Source organism: Ornithodoros turicata, chromosome 4 (genome assembly GCF_037126465.1).
Source record: "Ornithodoros turicata isolate Travis chromosome 4, ASM3712646v1, whole genome shotgun sequence".
Classification (NCBI taxonomy): Eukaryota; Metazoa; Arthropoda; class Arachnida; order Ixodida; family Argasidae; genus Ornithodoros; species Ornithodoros turicata.
The window spans coordinates 52,763,962-52,785,459 of NC_088204.1; the positions used below are offsets into that span (position 1 = coordinate 52,763,962).

A 21,498-nucleotide genomic window follows, 5' to 3' on the forward strand; every position below is an offset into this window, starting at 1 on the left:
CTGTGACAGCGTGCGGAAGTCTCTGCAACCACCCTACACCGGCCCTCACCCCGTACTGCACCGGTCGTCCTCATTCTTCACTGTACTCATCAACGGACGGCAGGACAACGTCAACATCGAGCGCTTAAAACCAGCATGGCTCGACAGCACCCCACCTGCCAGTACCATCCCAGCTGTCTCATTCATCGACGACTCCCTTCCTTCTCTCCCTGCCCCGGCCGCTACCTGTAATCCCAACCGTCGAGTCTCCTGGCCGACGCACCTCGTCATCAGCAGACGCAATCCTGCATCGCCTTAGGGGGGGGGGGCAGTTGTAGCGCCATTATTATCGTCAGCGCGCAGCCTGCCAAGGCGCGCGAGAAATAAATCGGCGCTCGTTCAGTTGCCTCCTGACGAGCATCCAGCGAACAGCTGTCCTGGTCTCTCCCTCGTCTAGCAACACTAGTGTGTCAGAGCTCGAGAAAATCAACATCACCAAAGACATCTCGGAAGATGCCCTCCAATACTTTCTTTTGAAAGAACCGTCTACCGTTGCAGATGTAATGAATTCATGTAGAGCCCTTCAAGAAAAAAGGAGTACCCGCCTTCAGCATGGCTTGCCGTTCCATCAGATCCAGTCTACGATCGATACATTGGTCATTACACACCCGGATGTAGACTCACTACGGGCGCTCATTTTCACTTGATTTGCGAGGAGCTATCCTTCACCCCACAGCGTAGCACATCCGGTGTAGCACACAGTCCGTCACCATTGCGCTTGGATCCCTCTTTACACGATCTCACGTACGTAATGCAAGAAGAGGTGGCGACTATTTTCAGGACGTCCGTCGTACGCCGACGTGCTGCGACAATCACCGCCTCTTGCCTCGTCACAACCTCTGACGCCAGCACAGGTGCAGCCTTTGGCTCCAATCTATCTATATACCGCCACCAGCCACCTATTTCCACCCCTGGCGTCGCTGAAACACGAACATGCTTCTATTGTGGTATACGAGGCCATGCAGCACGCTTTTGTCGTCTGCGACAACTAGATCGTGCAGCAGCGGGTAGTTCTTGTGCGTACGATTTACGTTAGAGTACATCCTCACGGGATCTGCCGTTCGACCACGCTGACTACGCGAGCTCCCCGCCAAACTATCTTCGCACTCGACGACCCTCTCCTCCTCCTCAGCGACGTCGTTCCGTCTCCCCTTTCCGAGGTCGATCCCCGACGCGTGGCTCTGCGCCAACGTACTTCTTCACCGCAGGAAAACCAGTAGGCGCGGTCCAAGGAGGAGAGCTGACTGCGCTGTTCGAAAAGCCACCAACTCCTCTGTGTTCTCTGCCATACTTGCAGCCATAGACGTATAGGCTTTCACATTTCAATGCACAAACCTGTCACTGTAAGTGACATCTCGGCACTCAATGAGATAATCTCGACCTCTCCCAACGATGAGGATAGGTTGAAGATGCTGGGCATCCTAGTCCATCATGTCTCACTTTCTGACCGCAACAAGTCGCCTCTCGCGTCTTAATAAAAAACTAAATGAAAAAATAAATTATCCGGCCGTCTAAGAGTTCCTAGGCGTCTCCTATTGCACTGGTTCAGAAGAAGGACGGTAGTACCCGCTCTTGTGTGGACTATAGACGACCCAACAAAGTTATGAACAGGGACGTATACCCGATGCCTCGTATCGACGACGCGCTCGATTGCTTCCAGGGCGCAAGCTATTCCTCTTCCCTTGACTTGCGGTCTGGGTATTGGCAAATTCCGATGGACAAAGATGATATATATATATATATATATATATATATATAAAACAGCGTTCGCGACCCCTGACGGCGTTTATGAATTTCTGGTTATGTCTTCCGGATCGTGCAATGTCCCGGCTACTTTTGAAAGAATGTCGGATTGTGTCTAGCGGGGATTATGTTGGCATATCTGCTTCTGTTACCTTGACGCCATTATCGTCCATTCGTCAACCACTGGGGGCCACACGAGACGTCTTTCTTCCGTGCACGATTGCCTCGCCTCAGCCGGCATTCAGTTAAACCGGAAGAGGCGTCACTATGGCAACCGCCAAATAAGGGTCCTTGTAAAAAAAAAAAAAAAAAAGAAGAAAAGAAACGATGTGTTGACTAGGCAAATTTCAGAGTTCAATTCAAAAATTTCAATTCATTGCAATTGAAATTCGACAAACGTATTTTTTGAAGATAGCAAACTTAATTGCCGCACAGGAGCCGTCGACCGCATATTTTTCCGTTCTACCGTTTTCTTATAAATCCCAAATGACATGGTTCGTGAATCACCCTGTATGCTAAGATGAATGAGCCAATGAGAGAACAACTGTCGTCACTCGGGACGGCTCCATGCATTAAGATGTAAGGTAAAAATTAAAACGAAAGGGGCATTGAGAGAACACATGTATCTGTCCTCACTCGAGACGGCTTCTTGAATAGAGATCTAAGGTATGTACTAAAACGAAAGGGCCTATGAGAAAACAAACGTGTATGTCCTCGCTCGAGGCGGCTAGCTTCCTGCATAGAGATCTAACCCAGTCAAAAAAAAAAAACAAAAACGATGCCCCAAGGACGTCCTGAAAAGATTCAGTAGCCCTGGTCCCTAAGGAATGTTCCGCATTCGAAACGTCCTAGCGTTGTGTAATCGAGATATGTGATCATGGTATCACTAGGACGTCAAAATTGCATCGCGATTGGATGTGTATTTAGAAGTAAAATACAGGCATAGTTTCGATGCTAATTATATTTTTGCAACCTTATGACAACGTTCAACAGCGTACAGCAAGAAACTAAAAATGCAAGGCTACTTTTTAACAGTCGTTCCAAACTGGCAACACACCAAAATTATTCATCTGCATTCTCAAAGCCAAAATTGCCAACAGGGCCGCAGCTTGGCAGAAGCGCAAAGTCTATAGCTTCTGTTTCTCTTTGCCATAGTACCCAGAAATGTGGTTGGCCAACAAGCGCTCAGATATCTTCCGTAATATCTCCATGTAGAACACACAAAAATACATGTCTACATATGTGCTTCCCTGCCGGCAAGCCTACACCGTGGCTATCCTTTCCCTTCTCGTTTTTTGTTACTTTGCATACATAAGCATACATAAACATACCCCCCCCCCGCCTGTTGCCGGAACTGCAACATATGATATCATTGAATTATGTCCACAGTTCCAACGAGATCCAACTCAGAAATCGATCAGCCAATTCGTTCAATGTGTTCACGTCAAGTTTCTCACTTGCCGAATCGGAAGCTTCGCAGGGAAGCGTGACATGGTGTTCCACCGTGCTGTGTGGCAGAGATCGCACTCACAGAACAAAGAACCCATTCAATGAATTGGCTTAATGGGCATCAATGCGAAACGCGGATTTCCTGTTGATTTAATGTGATCAACATGTTCTGTACACACTGCACCAATGCAAGGAATAAGAAACCAGTTGAAGGAATTCGCCAACAGTATCAATCAGAAACAAGATACCAGATTGATTTGATGAGACCGAATATGTTGCGTGACCACCAATGCAAATAAATGTTAAGCCAACTGAAGACGAGAAGAGAAGCCAACGAGGCACAGTCATTTACAATTGAAGTAGTGTGGTGAGATGCAACATAGCGTGGAAAAAGCGCTGTACGTCGTATAGAATGAGGAACCAGTTTGAGGAGTCCCAATAAAATTCGAACAAATGATAATCCATAATACGCAATGTACTGAAAATTCTTGAATTTCGAAAATGAAATGGAGCCCGGCAGAGTAGTGGGAGCATCTGAAATGATGTTTTAACAAAAAATTCACTAACGACAATGTAATCGTAATCGTAGTATAACTGTAATCTTCAAATTCCCGAACTTTTCCGTGCTTTTGCAGGCTAGTCAAGGAAAGCCCCTTTTTCTTTTCTGAACAAACATGTCATACCCCCCCCTCCTCTGCTCGAAACGCGAGCGAGTTTGGTACCTTCCCGTTGGACATCATTCGTAAAACAATGCCAGCGCGCTGATATCCATGTCTCCGATGCCGCCAAAGCTGGCGTAGGGCCAATGTGTCAAGGTCACCAAGGAGAAGCGAACTACCGCACGCAGTTGGTACACAATTTCCGCAGCGCATCGCAGCAGTGTTGCACACCTACAAATTTATCATGAGATCTACCTACTTTTTGAAAAATCTACAGATCTACCGAGATCTCTGGAAATCTCATGATTTTTTGCTCGAACGAATGGATCACTCGACACAGTATGTGTGGTACCTGTTTCGCATCAGTGCACAAAACGACGATGGAAAACGTTAGCCGAACGTGGGAATGAGTGTTGACAGACTACTTTTTTAGAATATTTTCTGCAGTTAATTTGATGAGAACGAAGCAAAGAAACAGCTTCTCTACGACCACCATAACTGGCCTCCTGCACACAAAACGCGTGCTCCTGGGTCAAGCTGCTCCGCCTTCGCCGTTGAGAAAGATTTGATCCGTCGATCACGAAGCTGGCGGGGCTCGCCGGAGGAGAAGGACGTCTACAGCGAACGAACCATTGGCGAGCCTCAACGCTAAATCAGTTTTCTTGAGTATTTGTGTGCGCGTTACCGGTTTGACTCACAGACTTAACTTGGCTGGCTTTGAAGTGAAACCACAAGGTTTATAATTCGCGTCACGCATGTACGCTTTCAGTATGTCTTTGGAATTAATTTATCGAGCTTTATTGTTTTTGTGGTCCATTGTGACCCTCGCTTATCATTGTGATGGTGGAACGACCGAGAGAAATGTTCCTACTACCCGCGATACGTTATTCTTTCATTGGAGCGGACCGTTAAGTCAGCTGCAATCACAAAAAAACGCGTCATCGCAAACCAAAACCGAAAGTTCCAAGACGTAATGGCAGTGCGCCGCAGCAATAAATACCGGTTGTGGTATTCAACGGTGGAACGAAATAAGCCCTTGCTCTTCCACTAATTTAAAGACACAGGCAGACACTCCAGATTCGAAGGCAAAAGGTTTCAATCACTAAGTTTTGAGTGGCTACAGATTTTTCGGACTCGGATCTACAGATAATTTTGTTAACGTTTGGCAACACTAATTTTCGCATGCCGCTTCGTCGGCGGAAAGACGTTACCACGCGTCAAACTGGCGTCCTTCCTGAGGGATACAAGCTCATATACCATCTCTAAGGACACATCACAAGTGGCCCTTTCGACGAGTAATCTTCAACACGTTAGTCAAGCATCCCCACAGTGATTTTTACTTTCATTTTGATTTGGTGGTGTTCTACCGCTCATCGCTCAACGCTGCTCATCGCTCAACCCCTGATTCGACTTCACTGCAAATCCGAACGGTCATGAAATAAAGTAGTTGTTTGTTTCTCTTTTTCTTCTTCTTTTTTTTTTTTTTTTTACGGCCCTGCGTTAGTCGTGACGTTGCCCGCCTTGCGAGGCCGACTAGGGCATGCAGTTACACCACCACCGCCATCACCACCTTCGTCCTAGTTGGAATATAGTTCCTGTGACGTCAAATGTTTATGAATGATACCTCGGAAGTACAGGAGCCGTGGCGTCTTCATATTGCCTCTCTCACTATAAGTTATTGGTTTTGCATTCCATGTGACACTTCACTGCACATAGGTGAAAGCCTTTCCGCCATCTGCCAACGGCTTAATCAGTTTGTTTCGAAACGTCGAAGCTTTGTGATATGGATGATGGATCTCAAACAAGTGGCGTCACTCTGGCGTCATGTTCAGGATCCCGTTTTTAAGGTATGTGTCAATGTGTGAGACATTCACGTTCTTACTACGCGAGGTTACCCATGCTTCAACCCTTCTTCGCAGGCAATGTCAGCGTTGTGGCTAATACAAGACGTGCAGTCAGTCTGCTACCATCGGCGCTGGTGCAAAGGAATGCATATACTTCGGTACGTACTTCACAGTGATATGCTGCTGTAGCAGTGTTTTTTAATAGTCGATTTCTTGCAGGTTAAGCTCGCCTAAGGCGGCTGGCTGGGCAGTCCGCATTTGTCATGATGATAAAAACGCCCAAGTTGGACGGCGTTAATTTTCACGCAAGAAGGGCAAGGTGGACGAGACATCGCGAGTCGCCAGGTGCACGAAATACAGAACAGCATGATCGCTGATTATCTCAGTGCTTCACCTTTTTTTTTTCCGTCGCCGCAGTCCGGACATTGCGGATACTGCTTCGTGAGTTTCCTCTTGGTGAGTTGACGCAGTGTGTGCTGATGGACATCATGTTTTCAAAGACATGTAAGTGCTCAATAGTCAGTCGCGGAAAAATTGCCGTCATGTTACACTGTGATTTGATACCCTGTCGTGTGATACGATGCATTGACGCTCAGTTTTAGACGAAATAAAATGTTTCATCTCATGTTGCTGGACTGCTCAAATGCACTGTTGCGCTGGGTTGATGGGAATGTTCAGAGAAGTAAAACGACATAAGGAACGGGGGAAATGTCCACTTGGGGTCCGTCAAAGGTCGGCTCTGACGTACGAAGGACTTCTTCGGGATGATCGTCGAGCTCGACTTCCCACTGTGTAACAGGAGAAATCGGTACGGTGCTCATACCTCATGATCTTAATTTCACATATACTTATTACTGAACGAACTTAGGACACAATAGTTCGTGTTGCCGAAGATGATGTCAAGCAGCGAGGCGCAACTGTGTAGAATAAAACATTGGCTGCCTTTCCAAGAACGGTTAACTATTATGTTGTGAGTCGGGTGTTAAAACGAGTAAAGAACCCCAAACAGAAAGATAGGAGTACAGAAAGTATGCAACTATAATAATAGTGAGTGTGCGACAAACTGGTGGCGCCGCGATGCGGCCTCTGGAGAAACTACCTTGCGTGATAGCCGCCGGGTAGCCAGCTTTGTTTACATGTGAAGTGCGGGTGTCTTTTTTTGCCACACTGGAACTATTGCGTCGCTAACTGTGCCAGCACCTAAAAGAACTCTTCATTAAGTACCAGGGGTCGGATTCACAAACGCGATCGTAAGTTACGCTAAGATGCGCTAAGACGTCGTAGCCTGCGACGCGCGTACGACGGCGTCGTAAGCGCGATTCACAAAGCTATCGTAGTGGAGCGGGTACCCGCTTTGACGGGGAAGGGGAAGTTGCTCGCTTCCTGTCACGTGCACCTCGGAGAGAAACAGCCAAAGGGTGCGAGACTATGTTTTCGCTATGGTAACGATGACGAAAATTTGTAATCGCACCAATAAGAGTCGTCCCATTAGAAGAAGACGAAGATGTTCGTCCCCAAATGTTTTGTTACTGCACGTGCTTAACGTGCTCTCGGTCTTTCGGTAGCCATAATGGATGCCATGCAATCACAGGCGAAACGCGTTCGATGACACAGCAAATATATTCCAGCAGTATGTTCGTCTCGGGGAGGGGGTGGGTGAGGGTAATTTGTAAGCGGTGTGTGGCACTCAGTTTTGCAGCTTTTATGGCTTCTTTTGCCTTTCTTGCAGACAATTTGGAGGGGTGTTGGGGGTGTCTTAGCGGGGTGTAGGGGATGCTTGAAAAATCCCTGCGACCCGATTTTACGGAGCACAAAGTTGAAGCATTTGTTGAAGGTTACCAAGCAAAAAAGTGCCTCAATGTCACTTCGGGGATGGTCTCGAAGGTTCTGTGGCAAAGTGCAATGCGTTGGCGCGTATTACGGAGTCTTTGTTTTCCGTCTCCAAATCCACCGCTGCCGAATAACGCCGCCATCTTTCTTCGTAAGAGTGCTCGGGAGCTCTCGCAGGATTCCGCCGTAAGCTGCGAAGATTTTGCGACGCGCACCCTTCGTGAATCTACACTTCGTCGTAACTTTCCCGTAAGACGGAGTTACGACAGATTCCGTCGCACGAGCTCTTTGTGAATCCGACCCCTGATGTTCCATTTCTCGTGATTTCTATCCTTCCAATACCACCGAGGGCACTAGACTGGCAGCGAATAGCGTTTGTGACGCGCGTTCGGCCATTGCATGAGCTGCGCACAACATATTCTATTTCTTTTGTTCTAGTTTCAATGAAACTGAATGAGGACCTGAAAAAAGACCAATGATCTGCAAATGCCACTTTCGTGACGGTGAAAGGCCGCTGGATCGTGATAGTGATTGATTTTCATCGCCAGTGCCCAGAGCCGATATTGCTCCCGATAATCTGGTTGACGAGTCTCACAGTGAGAACGGAAGTTCTACGTTGTCCAAAAGGTTTAGTTTTAGTATTTACGCACTACCCATTTCACAGCTGTCGTGCCGCAAGCCTACGGCGGTAGCTGAGGTAAAAACTCATATAATTTCTTCTTTGAGGATCTCTTTAGCGTTATTGTATCTGAAGATACTGGAAAAACTCCAGCACAAGTTTAGACAATAAGTTGTGACCTCACGTGTTTATTTGTATAGATAAAACGGACGCACGATGCAGATTTCAGTGACGAAGCTATGTGTGTGCAAAGAGGACGAAAGGAATACAAGACTCAGTCAAAAACATATCACATGTGGCTGGAATCAGAAAAATACACGTATATAGTCTTCGCCAGGATTTTGTGAGGCGTCAAATAACCATCCTCTCGACGTATCAGCTACAGGTGTTTTGACCAGACAGACGCGAGTGGCTGTTCTCGTTCCGCACTGTTACATACATTATACAGGGTGTTCCATTTAAGATTGACCCCACCTATAAAAAATAATGAATCATCGCAGAAGAATGAAACCAAGTGCATGGTGTTACCAGTGACCTGGAGCATTTAATAGTATTTTTGTCGCGCAATTAACTGATTAAATAATTAATTTAATTTTCTAACTTTTTAATAGGAGGATCACACCGGAGATGTCAACTGTGAAGTTGTGGGCGTTGACATGAGAAAGCGAATGCAGTATGTTGCAACTCTCTAGCTCATACGAGTCTTTTTTTCCCGGACCAGCAGAAAGGGCCCGGAGTTCCGAAACAATGACGGAATCAGTTTCCGTCGCGCGAAAAGAGCGCTTGATTGCAGCGCTTTCTCACGGCCGCTTGACGAACAAGCATTGATGCCGTCCGTTCCGCCTTTGCTGTTATCTGTCACGGGTGCGGGGACACCAGCAAGGTCACTGCGGCGCTTTATCTCTTGATTCTTTGTTTTTTAGGCGTGAAACGACAAAATACAGGGGAAGCGGAAGATAACTGCTCACGGCTTACCTTGAACCACGAGCGCGAGATTATTAAATCAATGAGAATGAAAGAAAAGCTGTGGGCTATGAAATTTATGAAGCCGCTCTTTTACACCTTTTCATTTGCACCCACTATCTGCGTTGTAGCACAAGTTATGTATTTTCCAACGAAGAGACAGTAGGTACGATGCTTGTCCTAAATGCTGCACAGGGAAAGCAAGAAAGGAAGGAAGGAAGCAAGCACGTAAATAATAACAGTAATAATTGGGGGGTTTATGACTATAGGGGAGACAACGGTGATCATGACCGACGCCACGGTAGTCGGCCTGTGAATTAATTTTGCCCACTTGGAGTTCTCTAACGTGGGTGGAATCTTACACACGGAAGATCGTATGTAAGTCACACCAGGAGACGGCATGCCTAAGCAATCCGTGGTTCAAACAAATTGCTTGCGTCTCCGCCCGCGTTCAGAGCACGCGACCTTGGGAATGGAAGCAGGAAACGCTATTAACCAAGCCATCGTATTTTTTTTTTTTTCAAACTGGCAACCGAAGTTTGTTCAAGCAAACAAAGAATTAGATGAGTAGATAAAAATAGTATGCCTTCTTTTTCATTCAACTTATTTTACAGAACATTGTACAGGTATTTTAACATGACCGAAACAATACTATGTACATTCAGAGCAGGTGTTCGAAAAGATCGCCTTCCTCAGTCACACAAAACATGCATCTCTTGATTGTGTCCTCCGTTGCCCTCCGCAACGTGGCCGCGGGGATTCCATGATCATCGCCTTAAGGGCGTCAGGTGTTGTTGTCTCCTGGTCGTACACGCGATCCTTTCAGATATCCCCACAGAAAGAAATCTAAGGGCGTCAGGTCTGGGGACCTCGCAGGCCACGACACAGGTCCGTACCTTCCTATCCATCGGCTAGGAAATGCCCTGTCGAGATAGGGACGAGCTTGGCTAGAGCTGTGAGCGGGTGCGCCATCGCGCTGAAACCACAGCTTGCCAAGCCGTGCCAGTGGAACGTTGGCGCAGAACTCTTTGACGGGGCCCAATAGAATCTCATTGAGGTACCTCACCGCGGTCAGTGTCCCATCAAGGAAGACGGGGCCAATGAGAGCTCCGTCGCAGATACCACACCACACGTTGAGCGGCCACTTATACTGGTGGCGCGTCCTTCCAAGCCAATGCGGATTAGTAGCGCTCCAGTAATGAGCGTTATGCAAGTTTACCTGTGCGTCACAAGAGAAATTTGCCTCGTCAGTCCATATGACATTTCTTAGAAATTCGGGGTTCTCATCGACGATCTGCAAAAGCCAGTTGGCGTAGTTCAACCGGCTTTCAAAGTCATTTTGTTCCAACCTTTGGTGAAGTTGTATGTGGTATGGATGGAGGCCTGCATCTTTTACCACTCTAAACACCGTGGACAACGGGACGGCTGTCTGCCTGCTCGCCTCGCGGAGGCTAGCTTCAGGGTAGGCCTCAAGAAATGCCAAGATGTTGATGCGAACATCGTCTGACAGCTCCGCTGGCCTACAACGCTCCTTGATGAACCTGTCATATTGCTTCAGCGCATCTTATTGACGGACAATAGTCGATGGGTGTGGTCTTGTGCCAGGGTGCCACCTCTGAAATATCTTGACTGCCTTTTTCTTTTTGCCCCTGCAGCACCTAGGACAAGGACCATGTCCGCTTTCTGTTCGTTGGAGTAGGGCATTGTTTGTCCCTCAGAGCGTTCAACAAAGAATGTCGGCACAGTGATAGCCCACAGCTTTCCTTTCTTTCTTATTGATTTAATAATCTCGCGCTCGTGGTTCAAGGTAAGCCGTGAGCAGATATCTTCCGCTTCCCGTGTTTTGTGTCGCTTCACGCCTAAAAAACAAAGAATCAAGAGATAAAGCGCCGCAGTGACCTCGCTGGTGTCCCCGCACCCGTGACAGATAACAGCATAGGCGGGACGGACGACATCAATGCTTGTTCGTCAAGCGGCCGTGAGAAAGCGCTGCAATCAAGCGCTCTTTTCACGTGACGGAAACTGATACCGTCGTAGTTTCGGAACTCCGGGCCCCTTCTGCTGGCCCGGGAAAAAAAGACTCGTATGAGCTAGAGAGTTGCAACACACTGCATTCGCTTTCTCATGTCAACGCCCACAACTTCACAGTTGACATCTCCGGTGTGATCCTCCTAATTAAAAAGTTAAAAAAATTAAATTAATTAATTAATCAGTTAATTGCGCGACAAAAAATACTATTAAATGCTCCAGGTCACTGGTAACGCTATGCACTTGGTTTCATTCTTCTGCGATGATTCATTATTTTTTAAAGGTGGGGTCAATCTTAAATGGAACACCCTGTATATACGGTGGTTCCTTCTGTGCAGTTTGTCTCCATTCTCTTCGTTCGCGCCCCAGATAGGTTCCACATTATTTGCACTTCGAAAATTAGCCCTTCTAATTACGGCGGTCGCCACGCCAGCTACGGTTCCACTTGAGAATGCATAGAACGGGCGGCGTGGTATCACGTCGGATACTTCGAAGACCGCCACTGGCAGCGCTGTCGCGACGGAGCAGCGCGCCCCCTTTAGGTGTCGCACGGTCCCTATACTCGTGGCTTATGCCGCGACATAACTGTGACTAGAAGTGTCTTCACAGTGGTAGGTCTGTGGATTCATTTTGCCCATATGGAGTCAAGAAAACATAAAAAATAAAAAGTGCAAGTAGTATTCAAAAAGGGTTTCCGGTTGGAAATGTCAAAAGGAAATGGATGCACCAAGGGGTTGCCAAATTAATCGTGCGAACAAATTTGTAGATTATCGTGTTTGCGTAATATACAGAGATGTGTGGTGAAGTTTATATCAGACAGTTGTCAAGGCGCATTATTAATTGGCTCAAAGCGCATTCATTTAATACTTCCGACAGATATTGAACGCTGCGGGACCATTTTTGGCATGTGTAGGACGTGGGGCAGAGTTTAATGAAACCAAGAGTTTATTCCGATGTAAGGAAGAGGGTAACCTTTTTTTCCTGGAGGCGCGCGAAATCAGAAAACCAGGTGATAGGTATCAGTGAGCCGTCAGTTTCTCTTTTGATGAAAATAACAACTTTTATGTGGGCAACTGAAAGTTAACAAAACGGAGTGATAACCATAAACAGGAAGCGAGGAGAGACTGGGAAGGGACGGAATTTTCCTGCGTATTTATGCACCCCCGGTTGCCGGAAATAAAATTATTTGGTTGGCAGTTCAGTCCAATTGTCGTCGTAAAAATTACGTTCTTATGCATAATGTAGAATTGCCATGGTTCGTTCTATGTCTTTCTGCCCGCATGAGGGTTTCATCGATTGTGAAAATTTAGTAATGTAATTACATAAATAAATATGAGTTACCAAGCCGTCAAAGTTTTTTAAATTGGTTATATTTAGGACAGCAACTATATTTCATTTGAACAACTTACGCTAGATGAAGCAATTTTTTTCGGACTACTTTTTTGTTTTGCGCTACTCGCTTCGCTGCTCGTGACGTACATTTTTGTTTATTGCTAAGGAAACACATACCAGACTGAAGTCCATCACTTTCAGGCCCACAATCTCCATCACTCCCTTGTTGATGGGAGCTTGGTGGTCGTAGGTATGAGGCGATGACTGAACGCTCACGAAGATCATCGCGGTCGTGCTAAAAAATCTCGCTACAATGTCTAGTGAAGCGCCGATTGTAGCTCTTCCAATGGATAGCGTATGGCACTTCTGGTCCTGCTTGTAGATGAGCGACAACCTGCGGATGTCAAAAACACGTTAGGATGTGCGTTGCATACCATTAATTTATTAATTCGGGTAAAAGCGAGATATCAGAATGAGAGACATTGCTCGTTGAAAGACATTCTATGTTTAAAAACTTGTGAAACGAGCGCGAACCGTGAATTATCGATCACTTAATTTAGCAATACATAAATGAGCCGAAATGCCGAGAAGCGCATCTCTTTCGCCAGTCGAGGCTTATCTGGGCCGTAAAGCTGTTGAACACAACATAGGACACAGACATTTTCGAGTGACAAAGCAGTCTAGTGCAGCCTATCACGCGCTAGGTTTCTCGACTTTGACTGCGTCTCCACGTTGATTATCACTCTGTGACTTATCCCATGACTGTGACTATTCCAGTGTTCCAGTGGGGCTTGTGTTTTCGTCAGCCACAGCAAATGAATGCGGAGGTCGCAGGCGCCTCATAGCGGCAACCAACACCTCCGCGTATTTCAACTCTATATCCCCCCAGTACATCAACTGGAATTGACCAGCTGACTTCTCTTATTTTTCTTCTATGAATAAAGGTTCGATCATACCGCATTACTTGTTCAGTGAATTACTGGTATGAATCTAGTTCGTCTACTCGTGTCTGTATTATCGAAGACGGCATACTTGTGCTCAAAGTACAGTACTCGCAAAGCAAGAGACGGTGACATACTCCTGAGCTTCTGCAATTCCATTAATTCTCGCCACTGATCCAGCGTAGATCCCTCCTGGGCTCCATGGCTGTTTTCTCTGAAAAAGTCACCATAATTCTTATAACAGGGGATAAACGCCGGAGGTGTATCCGGCATACGGTCATACACATGTACACAGTATCAAGTTCTGCACCAAGTGCATCCATGGACCGCATTCAAATATGCTGTATTCAAAGCAATGCCCCTGACAGCGGGCTTCACGGCATTAAGTCTTTGCACATTGTCACCGGATAAACAGAAGCACGTTCTGTCATACAATACATGAAAATAGCAAGTGTTGGTTGCAGTTGCTTTGTTCTGGAGGGAGCATGTACGAAGACACTTGAGCAGCATGCTCATTCCCTGATGGAAATCAATGCTCGCTCTCATCAGGCTCTGTTCATCACAGAGTTTCTACTGCTAGCTGCAGTGGTAAATATCCATGAAAGGCGACATAACGACTGAAGGCCACCGAATTAGAGCGAGCAATGGCGACCTCAAGCACGGATCGTCATCCAATTTACTCTGTCCATATCTCGGTGAATGCAGAAAAGACTGAATGCAGATTGCCTAGCGAAGGCACAAGGGCATAACCTATATTTTTAAAAATGAACTTCACGGCACAGCACGCTCCTAGCCAACCATCATCCCGAATGACAGCGTTCTCGTCCCTTATTTGTTGAAAACGGGAGGCAGAGCCTATTTTGTACCATTATGCCGTGCATAATGGTACAAAATAGGCCCCGTCTCCCATCGCCTCTGTCGCGCGCGGTCGCATTACAGCTTCGACAAAAATATATTGCGCGCGCGTCCATTACATGCCCAGTTGCACACTGATCATGTCTCGAAATGAAGCGTCGCTGTCGATGTACACGGAGCAGGAGTGCGTGTTTATGAAGAAACCGCATTAAATACTCGCGGTAAGGAATCATGTGACTTAGTTTCCACTTATTCGATTATGCGCCACATTCTCGGGAACCCCACGGTCAATTCGCGAACTACATCCTCGGCTCGCGGAGGCGTATGTCTGTGGTTGCTGCTCTTATGTTGTTCCTGAATGTCTTCATTTTGAGAGCAAAGGAGAGCTTATGGGGATGACGGAACTAAAGTCACTGGATCGAGGAAAGAAACGCCATCCTTTCTCTTTCCTGCCTTGACCTTGGAGCAACAGTGGCGGCCGCAGCATGTATTGGTGTGCTACGGCCGCATTTGTTGCTCCAAGGTCACGGCAGTAAACATCAGAGGATGGCTGCAGTTTCCCCAATCCAGTGACCTTAGCGGAACCAACGGTCCTTCCGCAAGTTGCGATCCCAATGAAGGCTTCTGAGGGACTGCCTGCCTAGCATTAATCGGTCCCGCCCTTTGTTTTAAGGGCGAGGACAGTAGTATTTTTGAAGTGTGATGTGGGCAAGCTTTCGCTTGTCCCATCCTACAGTTGGCAATACCAAGTTGCAACTGCTATTGCAACAGCGGCAACTGCAAATAGCTGCTTTGCTCCTCGCTCAGCCAATGCTCGATTTGCCCGCAGGCTGATGTAATGCGTGACATTGAATGAGAGTGAAGTGCAGGTCTCGTCGTCTGCTGTTGCGGTACATCTTGACAAATTCCTGGAAAACGACTTCGTTATTCTGAATGAAGCTTTGACGGCCGTATGTCTACAGTACTCGTGAATATAGTTCTGACTACGTTTAGGAATCGCCCCGCTTATGCGAGACCGTCCCTTTAAGATCATGTTACTGCAATCATCTAACCCGCACGCTACTAGTGACAAAAATTATCTTTCGTTGCTTGCGGCGTCCATCTTTAAAAGTCAATCTTAAAAAAAAAAGTTAACGTGGCGAACTGCCACGCGCCACCAGTTGTTCGCCGTCGCCAGCTTCATGGGGCAAACGAAACGCTGGACGCCGTCGGAAAGTGCTACTCTGATGTCACTGTTGCCAGAGTACAAAATGAAAACTTAGTAAAATCAGTTGCTCGGAAAAAATTTACGTAATGTCACAAATTTTGCAAATCCAACAACTGTCTGAAGAAGTGGCGACCGGTAATGTACCGAAAGCCATATTCAATACTGTTAAATGACATAGTTTGTTTTAGCAATAGTTTCTTTTAGCAGTATCGGACATGACTTTCGAGTCATTTTCGAGGAATTTGTCGAAGCGTACCGTAATAGCAGACGACGAAACCTGCACTTCACCCTCATACAACGTCACACATGACATCGGCCTGCGAGTAATGGTCGATATTCACACGATGCAACTTTAGTTGCGCGCAACCAGGTTGCGCGACGAAGTTGCACCGTGTGAACGGCGAAGCTCTGGTTGCGCAACCCGAGTTGTAGATTGGACGAAAATGATGACAATTATGTTTTTTTTTTTTGCGCCATCTGGCGAGCTCGGTGACCACTACGGCATTCCGAGTTGCTCGCCGTATGAAAGGGACCTTTTTGGTGCAACTTCGGTTGCGCGCAACCGTAGCGGGAACCGAGTTGCAGCAAAAAGTTGCATCGTGTGAATCGACCCTAAGGAGCCCATTGGCTGAGCGAGGAGCAAAGGAGCTGTTTGCAGTTGCCGCTGTTGCCTTAGCAATTGCAATTTGCAGAAGAACCGTGAGTTGCGTCATCCTCATAAGCTCCCCTTTGCTCTCGAAATGGGGACATTCAGAGAAAACATAAGAGCTGCAACGATAGACGAATATATCCGTGAGCCGAGGATGTAGTCTGTGCATTGATTGTGGGGCTTCCGAGAATGTGGCGCATAACCGGATACGTGGAAGCTAAGCCACATGTTTTCTTGCCGCGGGAATAAAATGCGATTCCTTCATAAACACGCACTCCTTCTCCATGTACGTCAACAGCGAGACTTCATTTCGAAACAATTGGAAACATTCATTTCGAACACCTGACAACCTCGAACCTCTGCAGTAGACAAGGCAGCGAGCAGACGATGGCACCCAATACCAAGAAAAAGAAAAAGACGAGTCAGGAAAGCAGACCGCTACATGCAAACTATAGCCCGCCATATGCAAACGACAAGGCAACGAGACGTAGGTGGCGCAAATTGAAAGCGGAAGAGCGCTTTGATTGGCTGGCGTCGTGCGGCCGCAGGGCGAAAATATCTGTGAGGCCGAAAATGCGAGCTCTTTCACTAGCACCACCACGATCACCTGGCATGGGCAGATCGCCGGCGGACGATCACATTTTTGACGCCTCGCGTAGGGCGACCGACGACGAGCGAAGTTCGCCGCTTTTTCCCTGTACATTCGCTCCATGGGGGTTGGGCCTTACTTATTCACCCCTACTTTTACTGTGACATGACCAAAATTCACGGACACCTCCTCTGATGTAGGTTCTGCCTGATAGTAGAAAAACAGGTAAGAAAGCCACCTTGAAAGAAAAGCATGGGTTGAGGAGGAACGAAGATGGAAAGGGGCCCGGGCAGTCGAGACAGGGAACATGTACATCAGATATCGAGCGCGGAGCTCGGCTGTCAGCAGCAATTGCCCAACTCAGAATGAAAATGCGATGGATCCGCTCTGATAACTTTTACCAAGCTTTTCTTTGCTGTACTGCTGTTCAGAATTCTGGGGCTGGATTCACAAAGACGAGCGTAAGATTCACTACGATGTCGCTGTTTACGACGCACGTAAGAGGAAGTCCTAAAAAGTGGATTCACAGCGCGATCGTTGTGGAGAGAGGAGCCTTGAATAATGCAAGTAGGCGAGTGGGTGGTTTACGGTCACATTCAACAGCGACACAAGACCGGCGGTGTCCGATAGTATGTTATTGCTATACCAACGTGACGTGTTCTACCAATGAGAGCCCGTCTCAATCACGTGCTTTGTTGTAAGGCTAACTTACGTTACTTGTTATCGGGGGGGGGGGGGGGGGTCGGACTCGCCCAGGGAAGATTGACTACAAGGGAGCTGCCATCCGTTGGTCATGGAAGGCGTTGCCTTCCGTTGGCTGCTTCATCCCGCTAAACTTGACGCTATCCTGAATTGATCAATTGCTATCTAAATTGGGCGTACTGTGTGCGTATCTCATATGTATTTGTTAAATAAATAAGCAGTCAATATTTTCCCACTACATCACTCGCATGTGTGCTGTACGTCGTTCGTTCGTAACTTTACTATCACGAAATTCGACAGACCAGAGCCTGGAATGGAGGATGGATTGACTTCCATGGACTGACTTCCATGGACTGACTTCCTCAAAAGACAAACAATTACACCGTTGTCGTTGTATGTGTTCTTTCCTGTTTCCACTTGTGTTCCCAAAGTTTCGGCGCGACAATATGTTTTCAACCGACTATTTTTCCCGACGGCACGCGCCCTATTTCCGCACCCCTATTCTTTTGCTACGGACTACGGGACGCATGGCGATAATCCCCTGTGCTGACCTCCTTTGTTCGTGTCCTGCTTTGTGTTAGTATTACTGTTATGCCATGAAGTGCTTAAGTGGTTCCAACTGCTTTTGCTTTTAAAGATTGTTCCAGGGTTGTTTTGTACTGGGGCATTGTCGTTATGTTGTAGAGCAGTTAAGTGCTGCCTTGAACTGCTTTTACAGATGGCCCAGCGGTGGCTTTGTACTATAGGATTCGCAAGGAAGAGCTTGGCGTTATACAATGAGTTACATGTGGTCGTTTGCATTGTCGTGGTTATGGTCCGGCGAGGTGATTAGTTCTGGCCGACACGTGGGACCCCAATTTCCTCCTCCGTCCATTGCTATATAAGCTGGGGAGAGCCGACTCAACGGAAGAAGGTTCTGCCATCGATCGCCACACTCCTTGTCCACCGGCCAGTAGGTTGCCGTACCGCCTTCCGGGTTCCAGCCGTCTATACTTCTGGGCCCTGTCCGTCATCTGCCTTTCATCGTCGCCACCCAGTTGCGGACTCCGCAAGGCCTGTGCACCAAACTCGGGAACCGTCCAGAGACGCCGTTCACTGTTTGATCTGAAGGATTCAAGCCGCCGTCTACCCCAGAGTTTCTACATCATCAGCGCCCCGGTCTCAACCAGGAAGCACAATCACCACGAAAAGACACGCATTGGGTGAGAACGTTGACATCATCACTGCACAAGGGGTCCTCGTTAGGCTAGGGCTATCATTCTTTCGGTTCTGACCACGTTAGTGCAGCGATCGCATTGTTATACCGTGCTTTGATTGTAGCCTTACCTCTGTGAACACGACATTAAATATTTTGACCTGTTGGCTTCGACCTTTTCTGCCTAGGCGGGTACCCACTCTTTATTTCCCAAGCTTCTTGCGACCCGTCCTTCTCTAAATAGAAGGGCGCGTCACATTGGCATCGACGGCAGCTTCGATATTGGGGTACGAGGACATAAGCTGCTTATGTCAGATCGGGTTGTCACTATCTAACATCGTTTCTCTGTACTGTGTGTTTTAGCTAACGTCTACTCGACTATGACGACATGCAGCGCAGCGAAGTGACGTGCCTAGGCGGCGGCCGCTCATATACGCATTCGTCGTACATTATCTCACGTGTCCTTTTTGCAGGCTCCACCTCCTCAACTACTCCATCAGTTTTTTCTGAGCCCGTTGAAGGTATGTAGTCTACAGTCTGTACTGTACCCACCAAGCATTTGTGTGACGTGTGTATATGCAGCAGCTGAGGAAGAGGCAAGGATGCACCCAGCAGAGACTGCTGTGCCTTTGACAGCACCTCACAGAGGTTAGCATAATTACGCAGTATGCCTGCACGTCACACTGACTGGTTGGTATAATACTGAGATGCTATCGAAGCCGAGGCAGGGAGGAGACCGATAGTAGGAACGAAGTTTATTTCGCGCACATATCACAGATGCTTATGAAAATGCCATCCTAATAAAAATGATTATACATAGAATGCCAACATCATCATTAACTGAACTGTGATATTCCAAGGTGGAAGCTCGGCACACTTAAATTTTTCGCACCAACATGATCCATATCTTCTCTTCTTGCTTCATATAAAGTTTTCATGTTTTTTTTTTATTCGGGTTCTACCCTTTCCACGTCGAGTGTCAGCAGCGCAGAGGACATTGCGCAAACCCAGCGAAAGATTGAGGGACACCTTGCAGCACTAGTCGACATATTGGGCAGGATTTTAGCCATCCAAGAGTGCAATTACGGAGTATAGACGTTTCCTGGAGGAGCTTCCCAAGTAAACAGAGACATAGATGAAAATGCTACATTGTAAATGTGTACTACTCCTCCCAGAGCTAAGAGTAACACAGTTTCAGTAGCGGAGCAGGAGTAGGGCCACCCCAGTGGGGGCACTTAGGACAAGTAATGGCCGGAGTGTCGCTATTCCACTCTCGGCAGATGGTATCACAGCCTGGAGGAAGGAAAGACACATAGACAGCAGTAAGTACGTTTCTTTACTTGTGGCTTTCGGTAACCGATCTTTGTTTTTGATTACACAAGTTACATGGCCTGATATCCTGGTGAGCGTTCTTGTTATCCCACGAAACAATTGATGCTTAACTTTGCAACTAATAGATCCTAACATGGGATTAAACTGGTAGGTAATATTGCCATATCAAATTGAAAGCTTTATTTGTTACTGATCTTTTATCAACTTCTTCTGATTCGAAGGTGCCCTCCATGTGAGATTCAATAGGCAAACATTGATCACCGAAAGCCACAAGCAAACAAACATACCCCCTGCTCCCCATGCCTCTTTCCTCATACCTCTTCCTCCTACTTCATGGGAATTGGGGTGGAAAAACTTCCAGTATGCTAAATTCGAGGAGAAATGAGGCTTTATTACCCAAATGAACTGTACTTACTTGGTACAAATGGTGATATAATTGCATTTGTTGCTAAACTATCTAGTGTGCGTTCCTACAGACGCTTCAGTGAGGGCAATTTGCCGGGTAACAACCGAGTTTCACCCTAAAGAGGCAATCTTCAGTTCGGGGAAGAAACGGGTGAAACCCTAAAACCTTCACGCTCTATTTATAATCAACTAAAACGTTTTCAAAGCTTCCTCGGCTGTGTCACATCCTGGAGTGAAATACCTCCAGCCAGGTGGGGTGGAAATGCTGCACAAATAGAGTTCACTGTACGGTGGGACACTCTGGCAGCTGTTGACCATTTCTTGAGCTCTGTGAAGACACCTGCCACCAGGCAGCCTTGTACTGAAACCCCGGAAGGCATGTCTCGCACTCCTGACTCCTGTGGCTCTTCTTCTCGTATCTCTGGAAGAAGTATGAAACACACTGCTGTATGCAGAAGTATCATTATGCTACACTTTCACAGACACAGCCAAAGGATGCTGTTTCCGTGAAAGGATCAAAGCATCAGCACTGCGTTGCTTGCAGAAGATTTACTTTGTATGTTAAAACTTACCAACAGGGTCAATCAAGGTAATATTGTGGCGGATGCAGTAGTTACGCAGGACAGTGCAGGCCACAGTGATGCTGCAACATGACTTCAGAGGGTACAGAAGGCACCCTCCCAACTTGTCAAGACAGCGAAACCTTCTTTTCAGCAAACCAAAGGTACGCTCAATAACTTGTCGGGTTGTGCAGGGTAACCCGAGTCACCTAGTAGCGAGGATAAGCGTAATAATTTAATGTGATACTTATTGGAATGCGCTTACCTAGAAGCCACCCTTCAGGCATTCTGCCTTCCATAAACTCGTCGTGCAATTTGCACATAGACCAAATAAAGCTGTCGTAGCTGCTTGCTGACCACCTGGCAGTGAGTTGTGTGATTTCGCAATCTGCATTGCATACTGCTTGCACATCCACTGAATAGAAGCCCTTTCTGTTGCGGGATGCTGGATGCGGGATGCACACATGTGTGCAATCTATGCACCCAAGGACCTGTGGAAACCCGACAATGTCGGGAAACCCTTGGGGCATCAATACAAGGTCACATTTGAAATGGGT

General features: G+C 47.1%; 1 protein-coding gene across 1 annotated transcript in view; it reads right to left on the reverse strand.

Annotated features, from left to right (window-relative positions):
• LOC135393178 (uncharacterized) overlaps nt 1-21,498 on the reverse strand; it is a 282,577-nt gene that overhangs the window by 44,093 nt on the left and 216,986 nt on the right. Inside the window, exons 5-6 of the mRNA XM_064623683.1 lie at nt 13,585-13,661; nt 12,684-12,900 (exon numbers count right to left, since the gene is read on the reverse strand). Of these exons, the coding sequence (XP_064479753.1) occupies nt 12,684-12,900; nt 13,585-13,661 (294 nt within the window). The remainder of the gene's footprint in view (nt 1-12,683; nt 12,901-13,584; nt 13,662-21,498) is intronic.